General features: G+C 43.3%; 1 protein-coding gene across 6 annotated transcripts in view; it reads right to left on the bottom strand.

The window, feature by feature from the left end:
- PLCH2 (phospholipase C eta 2) overlaps window positions 1–26,885 on the bottom strand; it is a 205,855-nt gene that overhangs the window by 98,627 nt on the left and 80,343 nt on the right. For 4 of the 6 annotated variants that reach the window (XM_089534372.1, XM_089534367.1, XM_089534370.1 and 1 more), the window contains exon 1: window positions 4,473–5,415. The exons of the other annotated variants lie outside the window; for them this stretch is intronic. In XM_089534372.1, coding sequence (XP_089390498.1) covers window positions 4,473–4,593 — 121 coding nt within the window. In that variant the 5' untranslated portion in view covers window positions 4,594–5,415. Of the gene's footprint in view, window positions 1–4,472; window positions 5,416–26,885 lie in introns of those variants that run through there. 6 annotated transcript variants of the gene reach the window in all.

Genomic DNA, 26,885 nt, shown 5'->3' with positions numbered 1-26,885 from the left:
GGATCCCATGGCCGACAGTAAACCCATGGCCGAACTGGAGATGCATTTCATACTAATGCAAATTGACTGCGAATTTGCAATGGAAAGGGATTTATAAACTCAATATTTACTTATCGGAAGATTGGAATCCTCATATTACTAGGCTAATGGCCAATTTTCTGGTGGAGGCAACAAGATTATAGCTTACATTATATAATGTAAGTTTTATTGTAAATGCATGTTGTTGTATGCCTAATAAAGGATGAATGAATGAATGAATGAATGAATGAATGAATGAATGAATCTTGATATTTTTACGGATTCAGCTATTCCTGGGATGTCTCACAATTGTGTTTGGATTGCCTTCCATTTGCATGCGACCGCCGTTTGAAAATCTTTTACAAAATTACATGAATTACCTTGGATGACCCCGGATTAACTTCTGGTTAACCTTCTAATTTTCCCCGTGTGATAAAGTCCAGAGATAGAGTGAGAGAGAAGGAAGGAAGGGAGGGAGGAAGGAAGGAAGGAAAAGAAAAATAAGATCGTAACAGTTCCCGACTGCTGAAGCAAAAGTTGGCAATTAAATAAGCTGCTTTAGATCCAATTGTTTCCACCGTCTTGTCTATTCGGGTTAGAAGTGTCCCTCCAGTACGGATGGAAAGACTATTTGACAATACTTTTTAAAACATGATTAGAAAAACCATGTTTTTCAAGTGTCAAGAAACCCCATTGCAGAGAAACCTGGACTGATGGAGTTTTGTATTTCCGGACTTACTTTGCACGAAATTTGCACAGAACTGTTTCCGCATAGGAAATCAAACCCTCTGAAGAAAACCCTATGATGGGTTCACCTATCAAAATGCTTAGGAGGCACACAACAACAAGATGCACACTCATTGTGACTTACTTACAAAGAGAGTCACATTAGAGAGGATTGCATGCTTGCATGGTTTCCATTGATACTGCAAAAACTCATACACACAATATTCGCAGAGACGAAGCCTCTCGGTGTTGGCAAACAATTTTGCCCTCCTCCCCGGTCAGGATTGCAACTGAACAATCCCCTTTATTTCACAAGACAGAAAGTTTAAACAGAAAACAATTGATTCCCTTTTTCGCTAGCAGCAAAATGCAAGCCTTATAGAAGGAACTGACTGGCAGTGCCTGGATCCGTTTGCCAAAGGTCCTTCCTTTGCCAACAAGGGTCACAAAGTCACAATGCAAGAGCTGCTGTAGACTCCAGCTATGAAACTGGTTCTTGAAAATGTCTTCTTAAGTAACATCTATGCTTGGGATAAGGACACGGAGGTATGGTACTCCTCCGCGGAGCTATAAGTCGCAACTTTTCTTCCTCCGTCTCTTGCCATGGGTCATATCGCCATCATAAAATGCCTGAAGCATCGTAAGAAAGTCCTGCTTCTAGTGCCCAAACATGGACCATAGCACATGGTAGGACTTTCTCTCTCGCTCTTAAAAAATTATTTATTAAGATTAAAAAATATATAAGTCTACAAAAATCAGAAAACATAAATATACCAACGAAGGCGTCATTCCCACTTACAGAAAAACCGCTTTCCGATCCGAATCAATGGAACGATTCGACATCAGGTCATGGTTCCCACTACATTTGTGGTCTCCTCCAACTCTATGATTCTATGATTCTATGATCACATTTTCTGGCATGGAATTGCATCAAAATAACCCACTTGTGGTTCCCATTCACAAATGAATCGGTTCTATTTAAACCGGTTCCTGAAGCAGATAACCCACTTGTGTTTCACATTGGTAAATTAATCAGTTTAAATAGAATTGGTTCCTGCACAGGACACCCATTTCCGTTTTACTGCATGTCGTAATAAACCGATTCCGATCCGCATCCGGTTCCCATTTGCGCCAAAGTGATTAATTTAAAACCAGTTTGGTTCTGGTTCCCACTTGCGCCAATTCGATTTGGTTGAAAAGAAGCGGGAAAAACCCAGCGTCAAAAAGACGTGGGTTAAATTAGTCTAGAGCACGGCCCCCCTTTCAGAATTGGTTCAGCAATTCGGATTAAGGGTTCATACCGAATGCCGATCCGGTTTAAAAGGTAGTGGGAACGAGGCCGTATATAACCTTTTCCCATTTTTAATTTCATTATCATACATTAAAGTCCAACTTAGCAGAACCTGGTGATTATATTATGCATCCATTGCTCTGGATCCTGTTCTCTAGAGCAGCAGAAAACAAGCTCGCTCCCTCCTCAATATGACATCTCTTTGAATATTTAAACAGGGCTATCATATCACCTCTTAACCTTCTCTTCTCCTAATGGATTGTCTGACTCTGATGGGATCACTCCATGCTTATTCTTTCCATGCCTTAATGTCCTGATGCCATGAGTGGTTCCATCAACAAGCTTTGCATTTTAAGATGGCACAGTGGACGTTTTGGGTGGTCACTTCATCTGTTATGGCTTGCGCATGCCCATCTCCAGATCTCTCATTGGCACTAGATACTTGAGGAATTCAGCGTTGGCGAATTCCAATAGGAACTGACCTATTTGCAGTTTCCAGTTTAGTACGGAGGCTCAAATTCAATTACATATCAACAGGCCTCCCTGGAACTGTTTTTCAACTCAGGGTAGTAGGAAGGCTCAGCACCGGCAGGCAGATCATTATTAATTTTGCCGACTTGCAGGTTCGTTTTAATAAAGCAATTAAAACACAGAGCGCGTTGCTTTAAAAAAAGCAAACCCACGAGCGACTGAAGTAGGCAACGTATCTGATTTTCATAAAAGCAATGGCAAAGCAATAAGCAAAACATTTCCAAATAGAGTAAATAATACGTGCAATTAATTTAACAAGCAAAGGGGAAAAACTATGCGAGACCCTGTTAAGGGAATGCAAAAGCGCCTTTCAGATCTCCTGTCACGTCTCTCCTTCTACTATGCTACATGAAAAACAGAATCTATGCTAGAAGATACTGGTTCACATATGCATTTATCCCTCCCCATTCGCTGGGGTTAGGGGCACAGGACCCCTGTGAATGTGGGAAAATGCAAATGCCAAAAACACTATGTTTTGACCTGAGAGTACACCTCTCTAAGGATCTCTAGTTCCTCCAGTGCAACTCTGTGGTCCACATTGACCATAGAGTTGTGCTGGAGATGCTACAAAGGCCTAGTGGAGTGTTCTCTCTAGGAATCTCTAGATCCTTCAGTGTGACTTTTGGTTAACGTTGGCTATAGAGTTGCGCTGGAGGAGCTACAAATGCCTAGCGGAGTGTTCTCTGTAGGAATCTCTAGGTCTTTCATTGCGACTTTTGGTTAACGTTGGCCATAGAGTTGCGCTGGAGGGCCTAGATATTCCTAGAGAGAACATATTAATACAATTCATGAATAATCAAATCCGCAAAAGTCAACGCCGCAAATGTGGAGGGATGAGTGTGCAATACTTTTTGCGGGGGAAATGCAAATAATATCAATCCTGAGGTGTAGAGAATCAGGTGTAGGGCACAGGCAGAGAGAAGGGGAAATTATGCGCCCGAAGATACAGGCCCAAATAATGCTGCTTTGGGTCACTTTGGAAGTATGCTGTTTAAATGATGCATGCGTCCTAAGAGGCCAGAAGCTGCATCAAAGTTGCGCTCCAGTCCTTGTGACTGGAGTGTGACTTTGGCATGACTTCTGGCCTCTTAGAGCATATGCATCATTTAAATAGCATACCTCCAAAGTGACCCCAAGCAGCTTTATTATGGCAGTCTGTAACAGGCCAAAGTTTGCTATTTGGAATGTATACTTGTTTTGAATATTTTCAAGCTGTGGATGCTTTTTTGTACCTTTCTGATTGGTGATTTCTAGTTTAGGAGTCTTGGTGGTCCTATTTGCTGGATTATTTCATCCCCATTACAGGGTCTATGCCGACCAGATTTCAAACGTAGCTATCTGTCAGATATCAAACTGTATTTCTGATTCATTCCCTGGCTCATAAACCACACCAAAGCGCACCGAGGGATGTTCTTGCGCATAAATACATATTCAATTACCCGTTTAAATGCTCTTTTAAAAACAAAACCCCTGTACAAACTAATACAGGAAGGAAAGGGAACGGTTGGCTGGGGAACCCATACTAAAGTGGCACAGATTGTTATACACAAAGATCATCTGCATCAGAAGGGTGGCTAGCATTCTGCAAAGTGAGGCTCACGGTGCGCATACATCCCCAAATGTTCAAAAAACTGGAGACAAGGAATTACTGCGTGTGTGACTCCAATCCAGTTATATAGGGAAACAATTCGCATACTACAAGTCCTGGGGATCATCTTCCCCAGTGACTAATAAACCAATGAATGAAGAGGCTGGTGCTTATCTAGGAATTCATGACACTTTGTACAATCGTTCCAGAACCGCGGGCGGATAAAGCTGCAGTTAAATACCACTTAAACCCCCAAAGCCTTTAAGACATCATTGTCTCTCTCTGAAAGAGGGACAGGAGTAACCTTTGCCATCTTACCTATCTGGCCCATTTTCCATTTGGGAGTGGCCACAATACTCCCGCCGATCCAGAAAAACTCTTCGGCCAAGCGGGCCACCGAAAACTTATTCCTGAGCAACGGAGACCTGGAGAGATCCATGTCGGGAGCAAAGGCCACTTCGGCGCTCAGTGCCAAACGTTCGCCTTACTTCCAAGAGGTCAGGTGGCTACAAGGGTCCCCCAGAAGAGCGCATACCAAAAAGCAAAGGTCCGTCACAATCCCCATTCCATTCCTTCTAATCCTTCTATTCTATTTTGAACCAAGTCCGACGTCTTGGTCCGGAGTCCCTCTGTCCTTCTACATGGTTGGAAAGCAAATCCTGGAATCGTTTTCTTACTTATCCAAGTCATTCGAATCTTAAAAAAATGACTTAAGTCTTGGAGAAGGACAATAATGAGGCATCGTTCCTCTCCAGTTAGGCAAAGCGGCAATTGGGTTGAAGTCCAAAAAAGGCCTCTGATTCATGCCGTTCTATTTCCATGGCTCCTCAAACCAGTGCCAGAGTGACCCATGCTCTGTGTCTCCAAGCCACAGCTGTTCCTTCTCCATGCCGCTGAAAATGTATCCCCTTGTGTATATTGCACGGAGAATGCAATTGCAACACTGGTGAATTGTTTCCAAACTTTGGGTCACATGCGCAAAGGGTCCCTTGCGTCCCGTCCTGCAGCCACACAAGGCAGCAGATGCCACTTCGAATCCATCGCGGCAAAAGATGGACGGACATCAATCCTCTTCCTAGATCTTGAGGTTGTCTTTCAAAAGGAGAAAGAGCAGCAGAAGCCTAATCCACATCTACCTGATCGATAAGGCATCTTTTCAACCATCTTCCCGCTTTCTCGCTCAGGCTGCAACAAACCCCTTGAGCTGCTTATTCAGCATCTTTCGAGGAGGAAAGTTTTCAATCCAGCAAGAGGAGGGAAAAGAAGAAACTATTGGCGACCCAGCTTCAGCAGCAGATGTTTGCCTGAAACCTAAATCCGGTGTATATGCTAATCCGAAAGCCATGGCTTCTGCCTTATCCAGTCAAGGGATTTAAAGATGTATCTGTGTGTGTTTCTGTGCGCAGGCGGGCGGCCGCTGCAGCCACAGAAAAATGAAAACAAGGACGAAGGACAGAGACTCTCCGAAGTCTGAATGGGTGCCCTGTCCCAGCTGGCGTGTGCCAAAATGAATGGGACAAGTGTTTCCGTCCCGCGGAGAAATGATGAGGACTTGTAAAGCTCTAAACTGTTAAAGTGATATTGAGAGGCACCATGTCTTGCCTGCGCCAGATTTGCCTATGTGCAATGTACGTAAATGCACCAGCTGTGATCATATCGAAATGAAACAAAACCCCAAATAAATCCAAAATAAACACATGGCCTTAAAACTCTGCTGCCACAAAAGGGCATGAAACTAGAGCTTCACTCGAACCACTTAAAAGTGTGCGCATACGGGGCTGAGCGTGCATCTACACCGTTGAAATAATGCAGCTTGACACCACTTTTAGCGCCGTTGCTTCATCCTATGGGATCCTGGGATGTATTGTTTTCCAAGGTCTTTAGCCTTTTTTACCAAAGAGAGCTGGTGCCTCACAAAACTGCAAATCCTAGCATTCTGGGGGATGGCACTTAACATGGAGATTAAAGTGCTGTCAAAGTGCATTATCCCTGCAGTGTAGATGCACTCAGAGAGAGAGAGAAGCGGGGATATTTCAAAAGTGCTAAACCTCCTCTTTTGGGTGTTTCTAACACACACAGACACACTATGTGAAACACATTTGCACCTTTATTCTCAGTGCTATTGGGGCAGAACAAATGGGCAGGGAAAAGTGGCCAGAACCTGCATTTCCTGGAAGTGGTTTGAACCCCCGCTGTCCGCACCTGGCGATCCCAAAGTGACCCAAATGCACATTGCCCGACCGTAACATATAAAACAGAGGCTGGTTTTCTTCTGAAATTCTCTGGTGTGTTTCATTATCCAATGTATGTTTGCAATATGATCCCTAGTATCTTTTCATATCCTGAACCCAGGTTGGACATCTGGCATTTCTCACTCCAGGTATGGGAAAAGAATTTGTTTGAGAACTTTGAGCACTGCTTTGCTTCTGGTTACTGCATATTAAGGATGGAGTCAGCTTGTTTTCTGCTGCTCTAGAGAGTAGGACACAGAGCAATGGATTCAAGCTACAGGAAAGGAGATTCCACCGAAACATTAGGAAGAATGTCTTGATGGTAAGAGCTGCTCAGTGGTGGAAAACTCTGCCTTGGAGTGTGCTGGAGACTCCTTTGCTGGACGTTTTTAAACAGAGGCTGGATGGCCACCTGTTGCGGATGCTTTGTGTACTCCTGTATTGGACTTGATGGCCCTTCTGGTCTCTTCCAGTGCTACGATGGAAAAGGACCACAAGACTGCCCAAGGTAACTAAATATCACATCCCAACACCCTGCTAAGACTGACCTTCCATGTCCTCGAGGAATTATCTTTGTAGTGACTTGGAGGGAAACTGTGCTAATCCCTGGTATGCATTGGCCACTCTGTTGTAAGATGTGTCAGGCTACTCCCAGGTTATTGGACCAGGTATATTAAAATGCTCTGATCCCTAGAGGCAAGGGATCAGAGCATTTTAATATACCTACACAACAAAAATCCTCAGTCCGGTTGAGAAGGGTGCTGAAGAAGAGTGAAAGCAAAGACATGTCAACAGAAGTATAGTGTCTAGATCAAGGGAGGTAATAGTGCCACTCTATTCTGCTCTGGTCAGGCCCCACCTGGAATATTGTGTCCAGTTCTGGGCAACACAGTTCAAAAATGATGTGGAGAAACTGGAGCGTGTCCAAAGGAAAGCGACTAAAATGGTGAAGGGTCTGGAAACCGTGTCCTATGAGGAAGGATTTAGGGGCCTGGGGATGTTTAGCCTGTAGAAGAGAAGGTTAAGAGGTGATATGATAGCCCTGTTTAAATTCTATGGTTGTATGATTCTATGTCCTGGGTTGTTTTATGAAAGTACAATGTACTGGTGTGAGGACAAGCCAAAGATGCTGTATAGATACCTTGAGATGGGGACCACCACATTTATGGGCAGACACTTTTACTGATCATCTTGCAACAGTGTAGGATGTGGGTGTAGCAGGTTCAGCTGGGTTGTAGGTCTTCTGTGAGTCTTACCTTATTTCATAGGGAACCATCCCACGTGGAATCAGACCACCACTGTCTCTATCCCAGAATCATAGAGTTGGAAGAGACCCCAAGGGCCATCCAGTCCAACCCCATTCTGCCATGCAGGAACTCTCAATCAAAGCATTCCCAACAGATGGCCATCCAGTCTCTGTTTAAAGACCTCCAAGGAAGGAGACTCCACCACTCTCCATGGCAGCATCTTCCACTGTCAAACAGCCCTTACTGTCAGGAAGTTTCTCCTAATGTTGAGGTGGAATCTCTTTTCTTATAGCCTGCATCCATTGCTCCATTGTGTCCCGTTCTCTGGAGCAGCAGAAAACAAGCTTGCTCCATCCTCAATATGACATCCCTTCAAATATTTAAACTAGGCTATTATATTACCTCTTAACCATCTCTTCTCCAGGTTAAACATACCCAGCTCCCTGAGTCTTTCCTCATAGGGCATGGTTTCCAGACCCCTCACCATTTTGGTCACCCTCCTTTGGACACATGGCTCCAGTTTCTCAACATCCTTTTTGAATTGAATGCAGAACTGAATGCATAAGAAGACAATTTTGGCACTGAATAGGCCCAATTCATTCCTGCCATCTGGAACCTGAGCGCCTTTTAATTAGTGATTACAGTGATTAAACCAAGGGTTTTTGCATAGGGATGTCCAAGCATTTTGTTGGATTCTGCAGGCTTGAAGAAAGTAGGTTTTGTCACCACCTGAGACTCACAGGGATAATTTGAGAACCTGTGAGGTTCAGGTGAAGACATAAAGTATCTGCAAAGCAACGCACACATTTTAACATGTGAACTCCCAAAACGGGTACAACGGAAAACAAATATGCCCAAACACACATTTTAGTCAATGAAAAAACCTACATACACAACCACCCTTGCCATATCTTGTGGTTCAATACAAAATGGAGATTGAAATCACATGCAAGATGGATTGGGAGAAGTGAAACAGAGCAGAAAGAGAGAGCAAGAGAGAGATTTCACATGAGCTCCACTACCAGGCTGTGTTCTTCCCTATACAACAATCTTCTTGTATAACCTTGTTGTACAATCTTTCCTATACAACCATCTTCAACTTTGCTGGACACTGAAGGGCATGCTTTACCCACAGCGCAAACTGTATTAATTCAGTACGTAAAAGGATCTTGTAGCACCTTTGGGCCTAACGGTGCAAAAGCTTGTACAAAAGCTTACCCTACAACTTCTTTTGTGCCGAGAGGCTCAAAGGTTGCAACAAGATCCCGTCTCATATTGATATTCCAGACCATGCCTCTGTATTAAGTCAGCTACAGTGTGACGCCATCAGCCTCCAGACTTGGGTAAAAATAGGCAAAAGCAAAGAAAGCAGTCGACAAAGCATCTCCCACCCCATGCTGGGAAGATGGGTGACTTAAACCTTGAGCAGATTTATTAGCGAGCTTAGAGTAGCCATCCATATGGCGCTGCTCTTCAGATTTCTCTTAAGTACAGCTCCCAAGAAACCACAACTTTCATGTTACGGAGAGCTATACAGTTTGTGCGGTTTTAGAAATGCCTGTGGGTTCCACAACTGTGGGTTATATGGAGCAGAACCCACTTTGCTCTTTTCAGTTCTTATTTTATGAACCACTGACTTTACCAAGTTTTGATGTGGATCAGGGAATACTCAAGAGAATGTGTCCCTAGACAATCCAACTCAGAGCATATTTAAACACGACAACATGAAACCCAGAACATCCAAAAACAGGCACAAGCAGAAGGTAGATCTGGATCTGGTGGTTCTCTGGTAGATGACTGAGAACCTTAATGCATGAGAAATGAAAACTGAAATGGAGCAGGAGAGTAATCATAGAACCGTAGAGTTGGAAGAGACCACAAGGGCCCTGATCCAGTCCAACCCCATTCTGCCATGCAGGAACTCTCCATCAAAGCATCACCAGTAAAGCATCCCCGACAGATGGCCATCCAGCCTCTGCTTAAAGACCTCCAAGGAAGGAGACTCCACTACATTCCAAGGGAGTGTCTTACACCGTCGAATGGCTCTTAATGTCACAACGTTATTCCTAATGTTTAAGTGGAATCTCTTTTCCTGGAGCTTGCACCTGTTGTTGAGGCTGCCAAAGAGCGGATACATTTGAATCGAGGTCCTCCCTCTCCAAATTCAACTACATACAGTTTCATGTAACTAACCCAACCCAGTTAAGAAAATAATGTAGGAAAAGGAACCCGTGCGCCTCCCCGTCTTGCGGAAAGCCATGTGGTATCTCTCCGTTCGGAGCGAACATTGATCCCTTTTGCTTGCCAAACACCCCTTGCATGCCAGACAAGGATTCCTGCTCCCCACTCAATTGTTAGCGATTAGAGGGACTTAACCTATATTGCTGCCTACCAAGTGGGTCAGGAAACAAAACCTCCTTCACTGGGGCCGAGGAAGACCAGTGTTCAACAAGAGAAGAGTGATCATGTTACTAGACTAAGGCCTGTTACAGACAGCCAAAATAAAGCTGCTTTGGGTCTCTTTGGAGGCATACTGTTTAAATGATGCATGCATCCTAAGAATCCGGAAGCTGCACCAAAGCTGCACTCTGGTGCTTAGGAATGGAGTGTGGCTTTGGCGCAACCTCCGGACTCAAAGGACCCATGGATCATTTAAATAGCATACCTCCAAAGAGACCCGAAGCAGCTTTATTTTGGCCGTCTGTAACAGGTCTAAAATCACAGGAATAACTGAACGCTTTAGGTTCTGTTTTCTAATGGGAAACTAAATAACCAGCCAACAAACTGTGGAGTCTATCCAAGCCTCTGGGTTTTGCTATGCATCACCCTGGAATCTGAAATGGGAATAGTCAAAGTCTTCCTTCAAATACACGAATATGCATTGGTCTTCTTTTGCAATTCATTGTATGTTATTCAACGGACAGAACAATACCGGCTTAAGTCTCTCTTATCTGGCATTCCCAAATGTACACAAACTTTGTTTCAGATAAAACTTTGTTTTATCGAACTATTTCCTGTACTGCTATGTACTTTATATGTATTAGCCTACTAGCCCCACCACCTTTCCCTTCTCCTTTTATGTCGTGTCTTTTTAGATTGTAAGCCTGAGGGCAGGGAAATGTCTAATTAAAAAGATCGTATGTAAAGCGCTGTGTAAATTTACAGTGCTTTATAAATAAAGGTTAATAATAATAATAATAATAATAATAATAATAAGGTACAAAATTATTTACAACATTGTGTATCCAATGACCTTCCACATGAAACAAAGAAGTTGGCAGCATGAGCTTCCATAGACTTCAGTCTACATCCGCAGATGCATTATTCCTTCTTTGTTTCAGTTACTTTCAAAGCTGCTACAAGATCCGTCCTGATTCTACAGACTTCGATGGCTATATCTTTGAATAAGAATAATAATAGTAACCAAATGCATCTGAGGAAATGGACTGAAGCCCAGGAAAGCTCATGCTTTCAAGGTTGAACAGCCAACTTTATTCACATCCAGCATCTGCAATATAGGTAGAGTCTCGCTCTTCCGAAATGCTTGGGAGCGGAAGTGTTTTTGGGATTGCAGATAAGGTACAACCTTATCTTTGTACAAGGTGCAACGGGAGTATCCATTACTACTTTATAATCACACATGAATTTTAATTTTCCTTTCTTTCCTCTGCCGACGGTTTTCTTTCCAACAGACTCCTAAACCATTTCAGCCGTGGATTTTACATTTTACATTTACTTCTCCAGTCAAGGACGCGTTTAATCCACACAAATATACATCCACTTCTGGAACAGTTCCTTTGACTTGTGCCTCTGGGAAGTGAGCCTTTCCAACACAAAGGTACCTTATTGCCGGTTCAAATTAGAGTAGACTCATTAAAGGAATCTGTTTTACATAAGCGGTTTCATTTTTCATTGATTCAACAGCTACATGGCAAGTCTTGATGTATCATTTAGCTGTTGAACCAATAGGTCTACTCCAAAGGGACTAGCAATTTGGTTTAGGATACAGAGATCTCGTTTCGTAGCATATCCAGCAAACAAGAAACCAGGGAAATGTGTGCGGAAGCAGCATTTAGTATTTGGAAACCCTGGTCTTAAATGGAAAAAATTACCCCCCCAAAAGTATATCCATTCCATTTAAATATACAGACATCAGCCTGGCGATATTTATATACCACCTCCAAGTATCTCGAAATATCGGCACAAAGGAAAGCAAGCATACGGAATTGTCTAGTGAATACAATGCTCCTTTCACATTCAGTTTCATGAAAAGGGATGACAAGTCTGTGATTTTGAAAAGAGCTCACTAGTAGATAGCTATGTGTGCGCATATATATATATATATATATATAGCAAGTGGTCTATTTCATGTATGCAAGAAATGGATAGGATGAGGTCTTCTCCATCCCCTAGAATGAATAGTAGCTTGACCAAGTTCATGGTGAAATTTTGGGCTCATTCCCACTTGCACTTTAAAGCGATTTCCGATTCGGCTTTGCTCCATGTTGGTAATTGATTCCAAAAGGCCCTTCATTCCCACTGTGAAATCAGATCTTTTCCTTACCCCAGTGTAATCGCTTCTTTTTTGGCACGATTGTCGTCCCCACTAGTATTGACAGGTGTAGCGACAGGAACTGGTTTCAAATGGGAATGACGGTCATTTAAAGTGATCTAATTCAACATCAATTTATGGCAACCCTATAAATGAGACATCTCCAAGACCTGCTATCCTCAACTGTTCTGCTCAGCTCTTGCAAGTTCAGGCCCATAACTTCCTTATTGAGTCTATCCATCTGGCATGTGGTCATCCTCTCCTTATGCTACCCTCCACTGTTCCTAGCATTATTGCCTCTTCCAATGATTCATGGCTCCTCATGCTGTGGTCAAAGTACGACAACCTCAGTTTAATGATCTTGGCCTCCAAAGAGAGTTCTGTTGATCTGTTTAAGGACCCATTTGTTTGTCTTCTTGGCCATCCACAGCATTCTCAGCACTCTTCTCCGGTGCCACATCTCAAGGATTTCATTTTCTTTCTCTGCTTTATTCATTGTCCAGATCTCATATATGTGCATGGTGATGGGGAATACAATGGCTAGAACAATTTTGGCCTTAAGTCTTCAATATGCTAGGTAGTCCTGGCGGCACAGTGGTTAAATGCCATTCCTGCAGCCACAAGGTTGTGAGTTCGATTTCAGGCAGGGCTCCAAGGTCCACTCAGCCTTCTATCCTTTCGTAGGTCAGTAAAACAGGTACCTAGCTTCTAGAGACAACTGGCTTAAACTGCTTAGAGGATGCTGAGTTCACTGATAAGCAGTATAGAAATGCACTTGCTATTGCTATTGCTATTGCTGATGCTACTCCTATTCCAAAATCCAAATCCAAAATATTCCAACATCGAAGCCTCCGAGTGTCAAGTCGGCGATCCAAAAAGTATTGGGTTTGGGAGGTTTTTGGTTTGTCAGATTAGAGATGCTCAACATGTACTGTTCTTCACCCTCCAATAAAATGTTAAACAGAGTGAGGAAGGGAAAAGAGGTAACACTGTATATACTCATGTATATGCCTAGAAATGTAGGTTAAAAAATTGACCCAAAAAACCTGAGTCGACTTATCCGTGGGTCAATGTAAATACTGTACTTTAAATCATACACACACACACAATAGTGATGTCTAATGGAATTTTGTAAGTTCTTTGGCATTGTTTTCCTTTGCTTCATCCTTTACATCCTTTAGTTACATGCCCCTAAGTTTTACCCTCGACGTATCCATGGGTCATATTACAAGCCATAATTTTAGCCCCGAAACGTGCCCTCAATTTATACACGAGGTCGACTTATATGTAAGTATATGTGGTAAATGAATACTTCAACCCCACTTAGTAGGCCTATTACAGAGGAAGCTGGAATAGGTAGAGGAGTCCTTTGCATGCCTTCACTCTTTTTCTTTCTTTCAGCTATAATAGGTCGATGCTCCTGACACTGAATGTAATAGGATGAAGTAGTAATCGGATAATCTCTATCAGCGGGATTGGGTGCGTGCGTCTGGAGGACGGGTCATTAATGCCTTGCCAGGGATTCTGCGCAAGACAGGAGCAAAGAGGGCCTTCAGGTAGAGAGGAAGAGAAATGCAACCCCAGTGGATCACAAAGACACACACTACCATCCTAATACTACAAGTATACCTCCATTAACAAAGTCGATGTGTTCCGGGGCATCATTTCTTTAAGGGAAATTTTGGTGCCAGAGGCAGGAACGCCATTCAAAGAACAGGGTTAGGTGCTAGTACTGCAAAAGAGAAGAGCAGTTGGACATGTTTCCATGGTTGAGCAGAAATCGAACCCTACTCCAATGCTCAAACCACTACACCATGCTGGCTCCACACCGAAGATATGAAAGCCATGTTTAAATATCTGAAAGCATGATCTATTGAGGATGAAGCAAGCTTGTTTTGTGCTACTCCAAAGAGCAGAGGCATAGTCCAACTCTCAAACCAGTACAGTTAAAATGGATAGGACCAATATCTCTTGAGTAGAGATGGGCTATAAAACCCATTTAATGGTTTGAACATTGGACTAGGACTCCAGAGGCCAGGGTTCAAATGCCATAGAAACCCACCTAACGTCCTTGGATTAGTCACAAACTCTCAGTCTCCGAAGAAACAGTGGCAAAATTCACTAAACAAATCTTGCCAAGATTCTGCGATAGGTTCACCGTAAGTCGAAAATTACTTGAAGGCATACGACGACGATGTGGGATGGGATAATGCGCCAGTTTTGCTCTCTCCAGTGTAAATTTTTTAAGCCTCAAGTTCATTCCCTTTTGAATGATGAAGACATTTCCAAATCTGGCGGGCGAGCGACAAAAAATGGGCTCAAACAAAATTCTCTTCTATTTGCACTGGCCAAATTTAATAACAATATCTATTCCTGGCATCAGAAACTCTGAGTTGGCGCTGTCTACTATATAGGTATTAACTATGAGGAGCCCCTCAGGAAAACAAAGTGGGAACAACAATGAGCCCTAATGTGTTGAATATGCAAACCTATTTCGAAAGAGATCCTCTCCCCCGGCTGCTCAGTTGATACCTTTTGTCAGCAAATATCTAGGGAATATTCAGGGAGCTTGTCCTCATTTTGAGATTTCATCGGAGAACATGATGCCTTCGGGTGACAAATCTGCTATGTAAAGAGGTTTTGCTTTTAAAAGTGCTCCCACACCACCCTAAACGCATGCATTCACATTTGAATCTGGAAAGTAATGGGGTTGAAAGTTAAAGGAGTTTATCCCATGGCTTAAAAACCCCAACTTACCCCTGCGGCGTTGATGTCTCTTTCGGGATAAAGTCGGGTATCATCGCACGCAAAATGCTGCTGAATCTGGCCAATTTGCAAAGCCAGGAGCTTCCCGGTTTGGAAAAGAGGCTGGCTGAGCATGGCTTCTAGCCAGAGGTTAGCTGGGATTCATTTTGCATGTGATAATACCTGACTTTATCCCAAAAGAGATTTCAACTCGGTAGGGTTAAGTCGGGTTTTTAAGCCATATATTAAACTCCTTAGTTAGCACCTGGCTGGAAGACCATCAGGGAATAGCAGCACGGTCATCCCCACTACAGTTTGAAGCAAACCGTGATTTGGGGTATATGAACCTCATTCCCATTTGAACCCGATTCTGATCCTTATTGGATCGATTCCAGTTGGGATGAAGCGCTGCGGGGCAAACACGAAATACCCAAATTTTCTTGACAGTAGTTTGAAAGAGGTTCTTTTCAGAAGAATCGATTCAGAAGCGTGTCCAAGAAGTGGGAACGCCAGATCAGAACCGATTCTTTCTGAGAGGAGGGACAAGTGGCAGAGGGGTGTGCACCATCCCTCCCCAGAGATGTCACACATACATCTAGTGCTGCTTTTTTGGGTTCTTTCTTTTTTTAATCAATCAAAAAATCAATAGATTGATCAATGTGAAGTCAAAGGCTTTCCTGGCCGGCATCCATAGTTTTTTGTGGGTTTTGGGGGCAATGTGGCCATGTTCTAGAAGAGTTTCTTCCTGACGTTTCGCCAGCTGGCATCTTCAGAGAATACTTGCCTGGAAAGGACTTGGGTACGTCAGGAAGAAACTCTTCTAGATCATGGCCACATAGCCCCAAAAACCCACAAAAAACAATAGATTGATCAAGCAACTACTCCCCGCCTTGCTTTCATTCTCCCTGGCCTTCTCTCACACTCTCTCAGCCTCAGGTCACACTCTCTCAGCCTCCAACCCCCCTCCCCAATTTCCAAGCTGGGTTGCCCAGGCTGCCGCTTATGTCACAGATGATTGACAGGGGATTCTGAAGTGGTGCTGCCACTGGGAACAACAATCGGGCCAATAAAATGCAATTACACTGGGATAAGGGGGGAAATGCTTTCATGGTGGGAACACGGGACCTTTTGGAACCGCTTTCCAAAATGGAGCAGAGGCGAATCAGGAAGCGATTCAAACTGCCAGTGGGAATGAACCCCAGGACTCTCCAGGGATTGGTGTCACTTGGGGCTGCAGGTGGTTCAGACCTCACCGGGTGACACCCACGGAGGAGTTGGCATCGAAATCTATTTTAAAAATTGTGCTTTTATAACCACAAACGCATTTCCCCCTTAAGCCCAGATTACGCATACTGTATCAATATATCTACCAGGCTGAAGCTTTGTGCCAATTTGCTTTTTGAACCTTCTAATGCGCATGCAGGAGCCAGCGTGGCGTAGTAGTTTGAGTGTTGGACAAGGACTCTGGTGACCACGGTTTGAGTCCCTGCTCAGCCATGAAACCCACTAGGTGACCCTGGGCAAGTCACACTCTCTCAGCCTCAGGGAAGGCCATGACAAGCCCCCTCCGAACAAATCTTGCCAAGAAAAACCCATGAGAGGGTCGCCAGATGTCAGAAACAACTTGAAGGCACACAACAATGTGCATGCATTCCAGCCTTGAACAGGAGTACCTACAAGTGAATAGCTGAACCCCCTCAAGAGGTACAAGGATGAGGAATAATGGAAGTTGGGCTGGAGGACGTGGGGACAGCACTTCTCTAGGCATTTGTAGGTCTTCCAACATAATTCTATGGTCAACTTCCAGTGAACGTTGACCATTAAGTGGCACTGGAGGACCTAGAGATTCCTAGAGAGATGTTCTCAGGTTATACATGTATATATTTGAAGTTTCCCCACTTTCATGGGGGTTCTGTGTCCTAACCCAAGCGAATGTGGAGGGCTCACTGTAATACAGTCGGCCTTCTATATCCACGGCTTCTTTATCCATGGATCCAAGCATTCACAGCTTGGAAATATTTGTTTTAAAAATATATTTATAACGTCTACAAAGCAAACCTTGATTTTGCCATTTTCTGTAAAGGGCACCATTTTACTATGCCAATGGATTTAATGGGACTTGAGCATCCACGGATTTTGGTATCCATGGGGGATCCTGGAACCAAACCCCAGCGGATACAAAAGGCCCACTGTATTAGTTCAGAAACATTACTGAGGATTCTGTATGGTCTGTAGGAGGTCCATAGGGTGACCCCATAAGCTACCATACTAAGTGACACCAACCTTGGTGACACCACTGTCCCCAGGTAGGAATAGATTATGGTTGAAACTCTGAGAGCCATTGCATCCCAATGGCTAACAATGCTGTTCTGTCTGTGTCAGGCAGTTTCTTCCGTTCCTATAATATCATTTAGGATGATTTCTCACCTTCGAAAGTTGGGCGGACGATGAGCCTGAAAGAACACAAGTACCTTTTAGCAGCACCCAGGTGCTCAGCAGGCAGATCGCACGGATTCAGCGAAAGACTGACATCCCGTCACCAGCAATGACAGATTTGGGACTGCTGCGGGAAATTAGTTTTGTGGTGCTTGACCCAAGAAACTGGAAGGGGGTGTTGAATCGAATGTCTAATTTTAGTTTCCGAAATGTCTAGGTAAGATTTGACAGCAGCTCAAGATTACGAAATGCAGTCAGAGAGGCAGGAACTCATCATGGCAGCTTAACAACTATGTGCAAGCTAGACTGTTTATGCAAGGAGGCCTAGGCCTGTGCTTCTTGGGTGATCTGATGTGGGGAACTGGCACATTTCCCCCCCAATGAAAGTCTTTCTGTTGATATGAAGAAAGTCGTATCACCAGAAAGTAGTAGCCCTTCAACACTCTCCGAAGTCTGACATTCACTCCCAAAGCTCACAAACGTTTGTGTCTCCCAAAGAGAAAGCTGATTTCTTTCCCATGTTCCAACACCATCTGTTTTTAGGCTGCAAGTAATTTACACCTCCAACAGGACAGGCTGACCTACAGAGTCACATTCAACTGATAAGGTTCTCCTATCAGCAAATGAAGATGGAACACCAGCAAGAGCCAACTTTGGACCACTAGTTTCAAACTTTAAAGACAAAACAAGGGTGCGGGAAAGAGGAAGATAAGTGATTTCTTGGATATTATTAATCTGGAGTAAGCTATATATTCTGCAACCCAGGGTTAGTCCAAGATATACTCTTTGCATCTCACCAGATGTCATATGGTGCAACTAAGGACAACCAAATATTTTTTGTCTTGAATCATAGAATGATAGAATCATAGAATCGTAGAGTTGGAAGAGACCGCAAGGGCCATCCAGTCCAACCCCATTCTGCCATGCAGGAAATCACAATCAAAGCATCCCCGACAGATGGCCATCTAGCCTCTGTTTGAAGACCTCTAAGGAAGGAGACTCCACTACACTTCGAGGGAGTTTGTTCCACTGTCAAACAGCCCTTACTGTCAGGAAGTTCCTCCTAATGTTGAGGTGGAATCTCTTTTCCTGGAGCTTGCATCCATTGTTCCGGGTCCTGTTCTCTGGAGCAGCAGAAAACAAGCTTGCTCCCTCCTCAATATGACTTCCTTTTAAGTACTTAAACAGGGCTATCATATCACCTCTTAACCTTCTTTTCTCCAGGCTAAACATCCCCAGCTCCCTGAGTCGTTCCTCATAGGGCATGGTTTCCAGACCTTTCACCATTCTAGTCGCCCTCCTTTGGACACACTCCAGTTTCTCTTGCATACCTGCATATATGTGTGTGTGTGTGTGTGTGTGTGTGTGTGTGTGTGTACACACACACACACACACACACACACACACAACTCTCTTCCATGCCAGCATTCTCTGAAGATGCCAGCCACAGACGCAGGTGAAACATCAAGAATAAACTCTTCTAGAATATGGCCACATAGCCCGAAACATCCACAAAAATCTATGGATGCCGGCCACGAAAGCCTTCAACCTCACATACCTTCTACCATTTCATGGATGAAAACCAGGACAAGCAACATCTGAGCATAGCCGACATGGCAAAAGTTGTTAAGGCAGAACCAAAGAGGCCGGTTAGAAATTAATAATGGACCATTTTCTGCCTCTCCGTTGATACCTGGAAATTTTCTCTGCCGAACCATAGTTGCCGGCTTTTCTTCTTCTGATTCATTTCTGGAGGTATGCATAAAGACGCTTCTGAACTCTCTGCTCATGTAACTCCAACAGAAGAACTTTTCAAGTTATGCACAACCACCTTTTTCTGCAGATTATATTTTGTGTCTTACGTTAAAATTCCACTTTTCTTCTCACCGAAGCCCTCAATTGAGCTCTCATTAAAATCGTATTAAAAGTCCCATATCATGATAACGTGCATAACCATAAATGCTATTCTTGTTGCACATTGCTTTAAAAGGCAAACAAGCAGAAAAGAAATCGACGCATTTGTTGAGTATACAGTCAGCCCTCTGTATCCACAAAGTATTTATCCATGGATTCACGTATATATTCCAGAAATATATACATCCCAACAAGCAAACCTTGATTATGCCAAGGGACAGCATTTTAACTAGAAATCCCAGCATTCCTTAGCATGGAGACATGGCAGTTATAGTGGTGTTCTATAGAGTGGGTGCACCTATTATGATCTTTCATTTGGTGGATATACATGCCTATACATGCATATACATGCATATAGTTATTCATACCTTTCTCTCTGATGTGCTTTCATTCCAATGTGTGCAGGCGTCGTGTGCATCTTTTCAAATGTGCATGCATTTTATTCATTTATCTGACAAACACTACAACGCAAGCTTCAGAAAAGTAAAACTTCAAGGACTAAGTGCATTCAGATCCATTTGGTAAATTCGAGTTGAAATGCAAACAGAATGAGTTTCTTACCAGCTGGCCAGTTTTTGTGATTGACGATCAAATGTTGAGCCATAGTGGTTTGAGTGACTCTGGAGACCAGGGTTCAAATCCTGGCCTGGCCACGTAAACCCATTACGGCCTCATTCCCACTGCCTTTTAAATCGGATCGTGAATCGGTTTGAACCAGTTCAAACGACCCTGGTTCCCACTAAATCCGAATCGCTAAAGGGATTCCAAGAGGGGGGCCATGCTCCAGACCCATTTAACCCGCGTCTTTTTGACGCTGATTTTTTCCACTTTGTTTCCGATAAATCAATTCTGCGCAAGTGTGAACCACAAGCAGATCGGAATCGATTCAAATGTCCCCTTCGGCCGGCTGGAACCGATTCTTTTTGAATCGATTCATTGGTGAATGGGAACCACAAGTGGGTTATCTTGGTGTCAGAAAAAGGCAGAAAATGTGAATGGGGCAAGTGTAGTGTAAACCATGATCCAATGTTAAATCGATCCATCGATTCGGATCGCACACCGATTTATCTGTAAGTGGGAATGAGGTAGGTGAACTTGAGCAAGTCACAGTCTCTCAGCCTCCGGAGATAGCAATGGCAAACCTCCCTCTGAAGAAACTTGCCAAGAAAACCCCGTAATAGGTTCGCCTTTGGGTCTCAATAAGTCGGAACCAACTTGAAGCCATGCAACAACAACATGATCAAATATCTCCCCGTCCCCAATTAATTTTCAGTCTGTTAACGTCCTTAACGTGGATCAGTACTTTAGAGTTCTTTTTGATTTTATGCTTCTGCTGTGCAAATGGGATTAATTTCCCCTCCTGGTTTGCCACTCTGAAGTTAAAAAATGAATCCATGTGGATCTATATACCATTTTGCCAGGGTTTTGTCATGTAAGTAACTTTCTTCCACCGTTAATCCGATGAGTAATCGGCCCGTTACGAAGGTGAGATAAATATTAATTGGCCTGGAGGAGGAAAACAAATCGCCATGCAGAGATGCACTTAGAATTAAATATCCTGGGCTTGCATTAAACTAAATTTTTAAAGCTTCGGAGTACACTTAAAAGGCGAAGGAGGGGGTCAGCTTAGAAGTTTGGAACTTGCCATTTCTCTGGCCTCATTCTCACTACCTTTTATACCAGATTTCAATTTCAAATGACCCTGGTTCCCACTTGAATCGAATCGATGAAGCGATTCGGAGAGGGGGGTCCATGCGCTAGACTCATTTACCATGCATCTTTTTGACACTGATGTTTTCCGCCTCTTTTTGGATAAATCGGTTCTGCAAAGTGCAACCGGATGCGGAAAGGAATCGATTTAAATTTGCCCATTGGATGACTGGAGCGGGTTCGTTTTGAACCGATTCATTCATGAATGTGAACCACAAGTGGGTTATTTTGGAAGGAAAAAATGCGATCAGGACAAATGTAGTAGGAACCACGCGCCGCTATTGAATCGATCAATTGATCGATTCGGATCGCAAGCCGATTTCTTTGTAAGTGGGAATGAAGCCTCTGTTTTCTCAAGTCGTCTGGATACATCTCATCTCAAAAGACAACTTCCATTTCAGTCTTATCTATCTTTTTTGCTTTGAATTATATTTCTACTTATATAAACTTCCTTATACGTCTTTATCATCATCTGTTTACGTATAATCTCTATTATATACAGTTATTTGCAATAATACAATCAATATTCTTGACAGTTTCCAACCTCCTTGTTTAACTAAGGTATATGTTCAGCTAAACAATATATTGAATGTAATGCTATGGGATTTGGGGATTTGCAGTTTGTTCTGGCACCCGATAGAGAAGGTTAAATAGCTCCCAAACCTACAAATCCCAGCAGTCCATAGCATTGAGTCCTGTCAGAGAAAGCAGTGTCAAAAGTGCATCAATTCTGCAGTGTAGATGCGGCTTAAGACATTTGATTAGGAAACGGTACTTTTTAGGTTCCTCGTGGCAGCAATACCTTGAGGAAAAGTGCCAGAAGGATTTAGATTTGTCACCGCATGGAGCCATGGGACGAATGCAACTTGATACCACTTTAATGGTTACGCTATGCTATGCAATCTGCTAGACAGTTAGCCTTTGCTGCCAGAGCTTTGCTGTGGTGCCACAACAAAGTACAAGTCCTAGGAGTCCATAGGATGGAGTTAAAGCAGTGCCAAACTGTATTATCTCTGCAGTCAAGGTGCAATCGAAAAGTGGCATGCAAAAGATGCACTTTGGAAAAGAGGCACTGAAAAACGTGTCTCATTAAAAAGTGTACCTACTACTGTACATACTCATGTTTAAGTCTAGAAAATGAGGTCAAATAATTGACCCAAAAACCTGAGTCGACTTATCCAGGGGTCAATGCAAGTACTGCATCTTATTTAAAGGAAGGAACCATCTCCTGGTGAAAAGCAAGAGTATAATATGGGAAGCATTGACCCCTCTACTCTCTCATCCATCCAGTCTTAAGAGTGAGCACAAAGAGTTATGTCTGCTGGAATTTAATAAGTCCATTGACATTGTCTTGCTTTGCTTCATCCTTTAGATTCTTTGCTATATGCCCCTAAATTTTACCCTCGACTTATCCACAGGTGATAGCAAAATCCATAACTATGGCCCCAAAACTTGCCCTCGACTTATGCATGAGGCTGACTTATAGTCGAGTATGTATGGTATATTGCTGGGTTTTTTAAATGCTGTCTGGGGGCGGAAAAGTCATAATCTGATGCAGAAAGAGAGTGAATTTAACAGTGGAAAAATGAGAACTTGACTGAAATTGAGCCTGACAGATTCATCCATCCCTGGCCTGATTATCTCCATGTACTGCTCTCTCAGCAGTCAATGCTGATCCGCAGATGCAGGTTCTGCACTGGATGACCAGCATCATGCAATGACACAAATAGACAATTGGAGACATAATGAACTGTCAGGCAATTATATATATATATATATATCTCCAGCCATGGCAACTGACCTACCTGCAGTGAAAAGGTACCCCAACATTTGACCGGATAGGTGCTGTATACAGTCGGCCTTACAGTCGGCCTTCCATATCCCCAGATCCTTTTATCCATGGATTCAACTACCCACAGCAACTATTGCAGACAACCAGAGAGACCCCAGAATTTAACACGAAATCCTGCCATGCTGGAACTCCCCATCCAACTCCCTGATAAGGAGGAATGGATGGAGACACACATGGGGGCAGGGACTTAACCGAGGGGAGGGGGGTTCTTGGGGTCCAGACCCCCCCTTCCATTAGAAAAATGAATGGTGTGCTGCTGCGCCACCACACCCAAGCCCCATTATAATGGTGGCACTTAGTCTGGACCCCCCCCTTCCTAAAATCCTAGCTATGTCCCGGGGGGCTTCGGACCTTTGGGGAAATTCTTTCCTCTGGAGCAAGCTGGATAAAATAAAGCTGATTTTGTGTTAAATTCTGGGGTCCCTCTGGTTGTCTGCAATACAACAAAATATTCTTTTTAAATAAAATAAATCCAATAGGCAAACAGAATAGAATAGAATAGAATAGAATAGGATCATAGAATCCTAGAGTTGGAAGAGACCCCAAGGGCCATCCAGTCCAACCCCACTCTGCCATGCAGGAACTCTCAATCAAAGCATCCCCATTGACAGATGGAAGACCACATGCCAGACCACATTCAATCTAGGAGGTCACGGGCATGAATCTGCAAGACCTAAGCTGAAGAGTGGAAGATATGGCATCTTGGAAATGTCTCATCCACAGGGTCAACATAAATGAAGGTCCACTCAAGAGCAATGAACAAACAAGCAGATCTGCGACAATATACAAATGCTAGACATTATCACTTGCTGAAGTGCAAAAGGCAATATGTAACCATCTCAAAGGGCCCTGAATACGTAAACGGCACCGGATTCCCTCGAATCGTGGGAGCTAAGAAGGGTCAGCCCTGTTTAGCACTTGGATGGGAGAACGCCAACAAAGACCAGGTGCCTCTGTAGACTCTGTTTCAGAGGAAGGAACTGACAAAGCCACCTCCGCGCATTCCTTGCCTGAGAAACTGCTCCGAAATTCACAATGCACACACAAACATTTTGAAAATTAGATTTTTGTGGGTTTTTCGGGCGATTTGGCCATGCTCTAGAAGAGTTTATTCCTGACGTTTCGCCAGCCTCTGTGTCTGGCATCTTCAGAGAATGCTGGCATGGAAGAGCATCTCTGAAGATACCAGCCACAGATGCTGGCGAAACATCAGGAATAAACTCTTCTAGAGCATGGACACATCGCCCCAAAAACCCATAAAAATCTATGGATGCTGGCCATAAAAGCCTTCGACTTTTGAAACTTCATAGGGAAGATTCAAAATGCATAATGTCCTCTTTTCCTTTGGCAGCCGGATTTGCTCAGTGGCTCCGATAATTGGATCAAAAGCCAAATAGTCCTCCACGGAATCAAAGAATATGGATTTGGCACACTGCAACCGTCTTGTTAAGTGTGGACAATTAGCATTTTCCGACTGTCATTTAGGCAGAGCCACTACAAAAAAGAGAACTTACTTCATTTTGCTATTCATTTTCCCCATCATAAAGACTTAATTAGCAGAAAACATACCACAGGCAAGAGTATATTATGCATTCTTCCTCCTCTCTGCTCTATTTGCTCCTGCAATTGGACTCCCTGAATCCCATTTGGTCACTACAAGAGAAAATACCACTGCAGTTCAAGATAACCAAGTTAACCACCGTACCAAGTTAACCTTTTCATAGAATCATAGTTGAAAGGGACCCCAAGGGCCATCCAGTCCAACCCCATTCTGCCATGCAGGAACTCTCAATCAAAGCATCCCCATTGACAGATGGCCATCCAGCCTCTGTTTAAAGACCTCTAAGGAAGGAGACTCCAATACACTCCAAGGGAGTTTGTTCCTCTGTCAAACAGCCCTTACTGTCAGAAGTTCCTCCTAATGTTGAAGTGGAATCAATTTTCCTGGAGCTTGCATCCATTGCTCCGGGTCCAAGTCTCTTCCTCCCTCCTCAATATGACATTCCTTCAAGTATTTAAACAGGGCTTTCATATCACCTCGTAATCTTCTCTTCTCCTGGCTAAACATCCCCAGCTCCCTGAGTCTTGCTTCATGGTTTTCAGACTCTTCATCATTTTAGTCACCATCCTTTGGACACATGGCTCCAGTTTCTCAATGTCCTTTTTGAATTGTGATGCCCAGAACTGGACACAATATTCCAGGTGGGGCCTGACCAAAGCAGAAAACAGTGGCCCTATTACTTCCCTTGATCTAGACACTATACTTCTATTGATGCAGCCTAAAATTGCATTGGCCTTTTTAGCTGCCGCATCGCACTGTTGACTCCTAGATCCCTTTCACACGTAGTTTCATTCAGCCAGGTGTCCCCCATAATCCTATATCTGTGCATTTCATTTTTCCTCCCAAAGTGCAGTACCTTACATTTCTCTGTGTTGAATTTCATTTTGTTAGCATTGGCCCAGCTTTCTAATCTATTCAGGTCATTCTGAATTTTAATCCTGTCCTCTGGAGTATTTGCTACTCCTCCTAGTTTGGTGTCATCTGCAAATTTGATAAGTATACCCCCAATTCTGACATCAATTTCTGTCATCTGTCACCCATTCTTTTAGAGAGAAACTATGATCCTTATATATAGCTTTAAATGTTCCAACCTTCTGAACAAATTCAGAGAGAGGGAGTAACCAGTTCACTCAAAGAAAGCAATTCTGCCAGCCACAGATGCTATTGATCATTTATCTGTTACAGGTGGTCCCGAATTCTGAAATCTGAAATACTCCCAAACCAGAAATTGACCATATCGGTGGCTTGAGATTTTTTAAATTCAAGGTTTCCCCCCCAAGTTCTTCCCTTCTGAATACGAAGTCTGAAACCATTGGCAAACTTTTTATCAAAACCAAACCGAAGCACGCATATTTCAGCATGCAGAGGACCTTCATGCAACCAAACGTGGAACGAAAGAGGGAAAGGCAAGAGAAAATGAAACAAATAACGAACGAGATAAGACAGATGGAAGAAGAAGAAGAAGAAAAATGAAATTCCTAACAAAGAAGGAATTGAATAAACACATTACGGCCCTCCAAACACAATTATTGATCTCGATGATAAATGAAGTGGGAAAGAAAACGAGATACGTGAAGCTGAAGAATTGGCTAACAAAGTAGGGAAATGGCTAGAATATAAACTCAGGAGCTGAGAGAGACACACACAGAGAGATATAATTACAAAAATCCAAGAGGGAAAAGATTACGAGACAAATAGCTCTAAAATGCTGAAAGTATTCACAAATACTACTCTGAGCTATATAAAAGGAGGCATCCAAAGAGATGGTTGGATATTATCTACGAAACCAGAGGACACAAACTCTATCAAATCGACAGTAAAAACTACTGAATGCACCAATTATGGCAAAGGAGGCTTTAAGAAGCGATTGCAAAAATGAAGGCAGGAAAAGTACCAAGACCAGATGGTTTAATTCCTTTATGCTATAAAAGTTTTAAGGAAGAACATTGCCAATCCCTACAAAGAAACTTGAATGAGATCCTCCATGGGAATAAAATCCCTGAAGCCCTGGCTCAGTCCTAGGGAATTCTGGGAACTGTAGTTTTGTGAGACATTTAGCCTTCTCTATCAGAGACCCCTGGTGCCGCAATAAACTACATGCTGACTTCATAAATAGTCACATCCCTGGCTGTTTGTGAAACATTTTCAAACCATGGATGCTTGAATCCATGTATAAGAAATCTGTGAATAAGAAGGGCCAGCTATATATAATACAGTGCACCTGCGTTATACGCGGCTTTGAGCATACGTTCAAAGCTGTGCGGGGTGCAAGGGGCGGCATGTCACATTCGCATGAATTGGGCATGCTCCCGTGGCATGTGCCCTGTGCGCCATTGCTTCACCACCACGGGCACGAACCCCGTTCGTTTGAATGGGGCTTGAGCATCCGCATTTTTTCTCTTACACGAGGGAGTCTGGAACGGATCCCCGCGTAAGAGAAGGGCGGACTGTACAGCATTTATACATAATGCTATATATAACAT

Source organism: Sceloporus occidentalis, unplaced genomic scaffold, assembly GCF_023333645.1.
Source record: "Sceloporus occidentalis isolate IW3139 unplaced genomic scaffold, rSceOcc1.0.p SCAF_8, whole genome shotgun sequence".
NCBI lineage: Eukaryota > Metazoa > Chordata > Lepidosauria > Squamata > Phrynosomatidae > Sceloporus > Sceloporus occidentalis.
The sequence above is the reverse complement of the archived record's forward strand: the minus strand, read 5'-3'. Positions and strand labels throughout refer to the sequence as shown.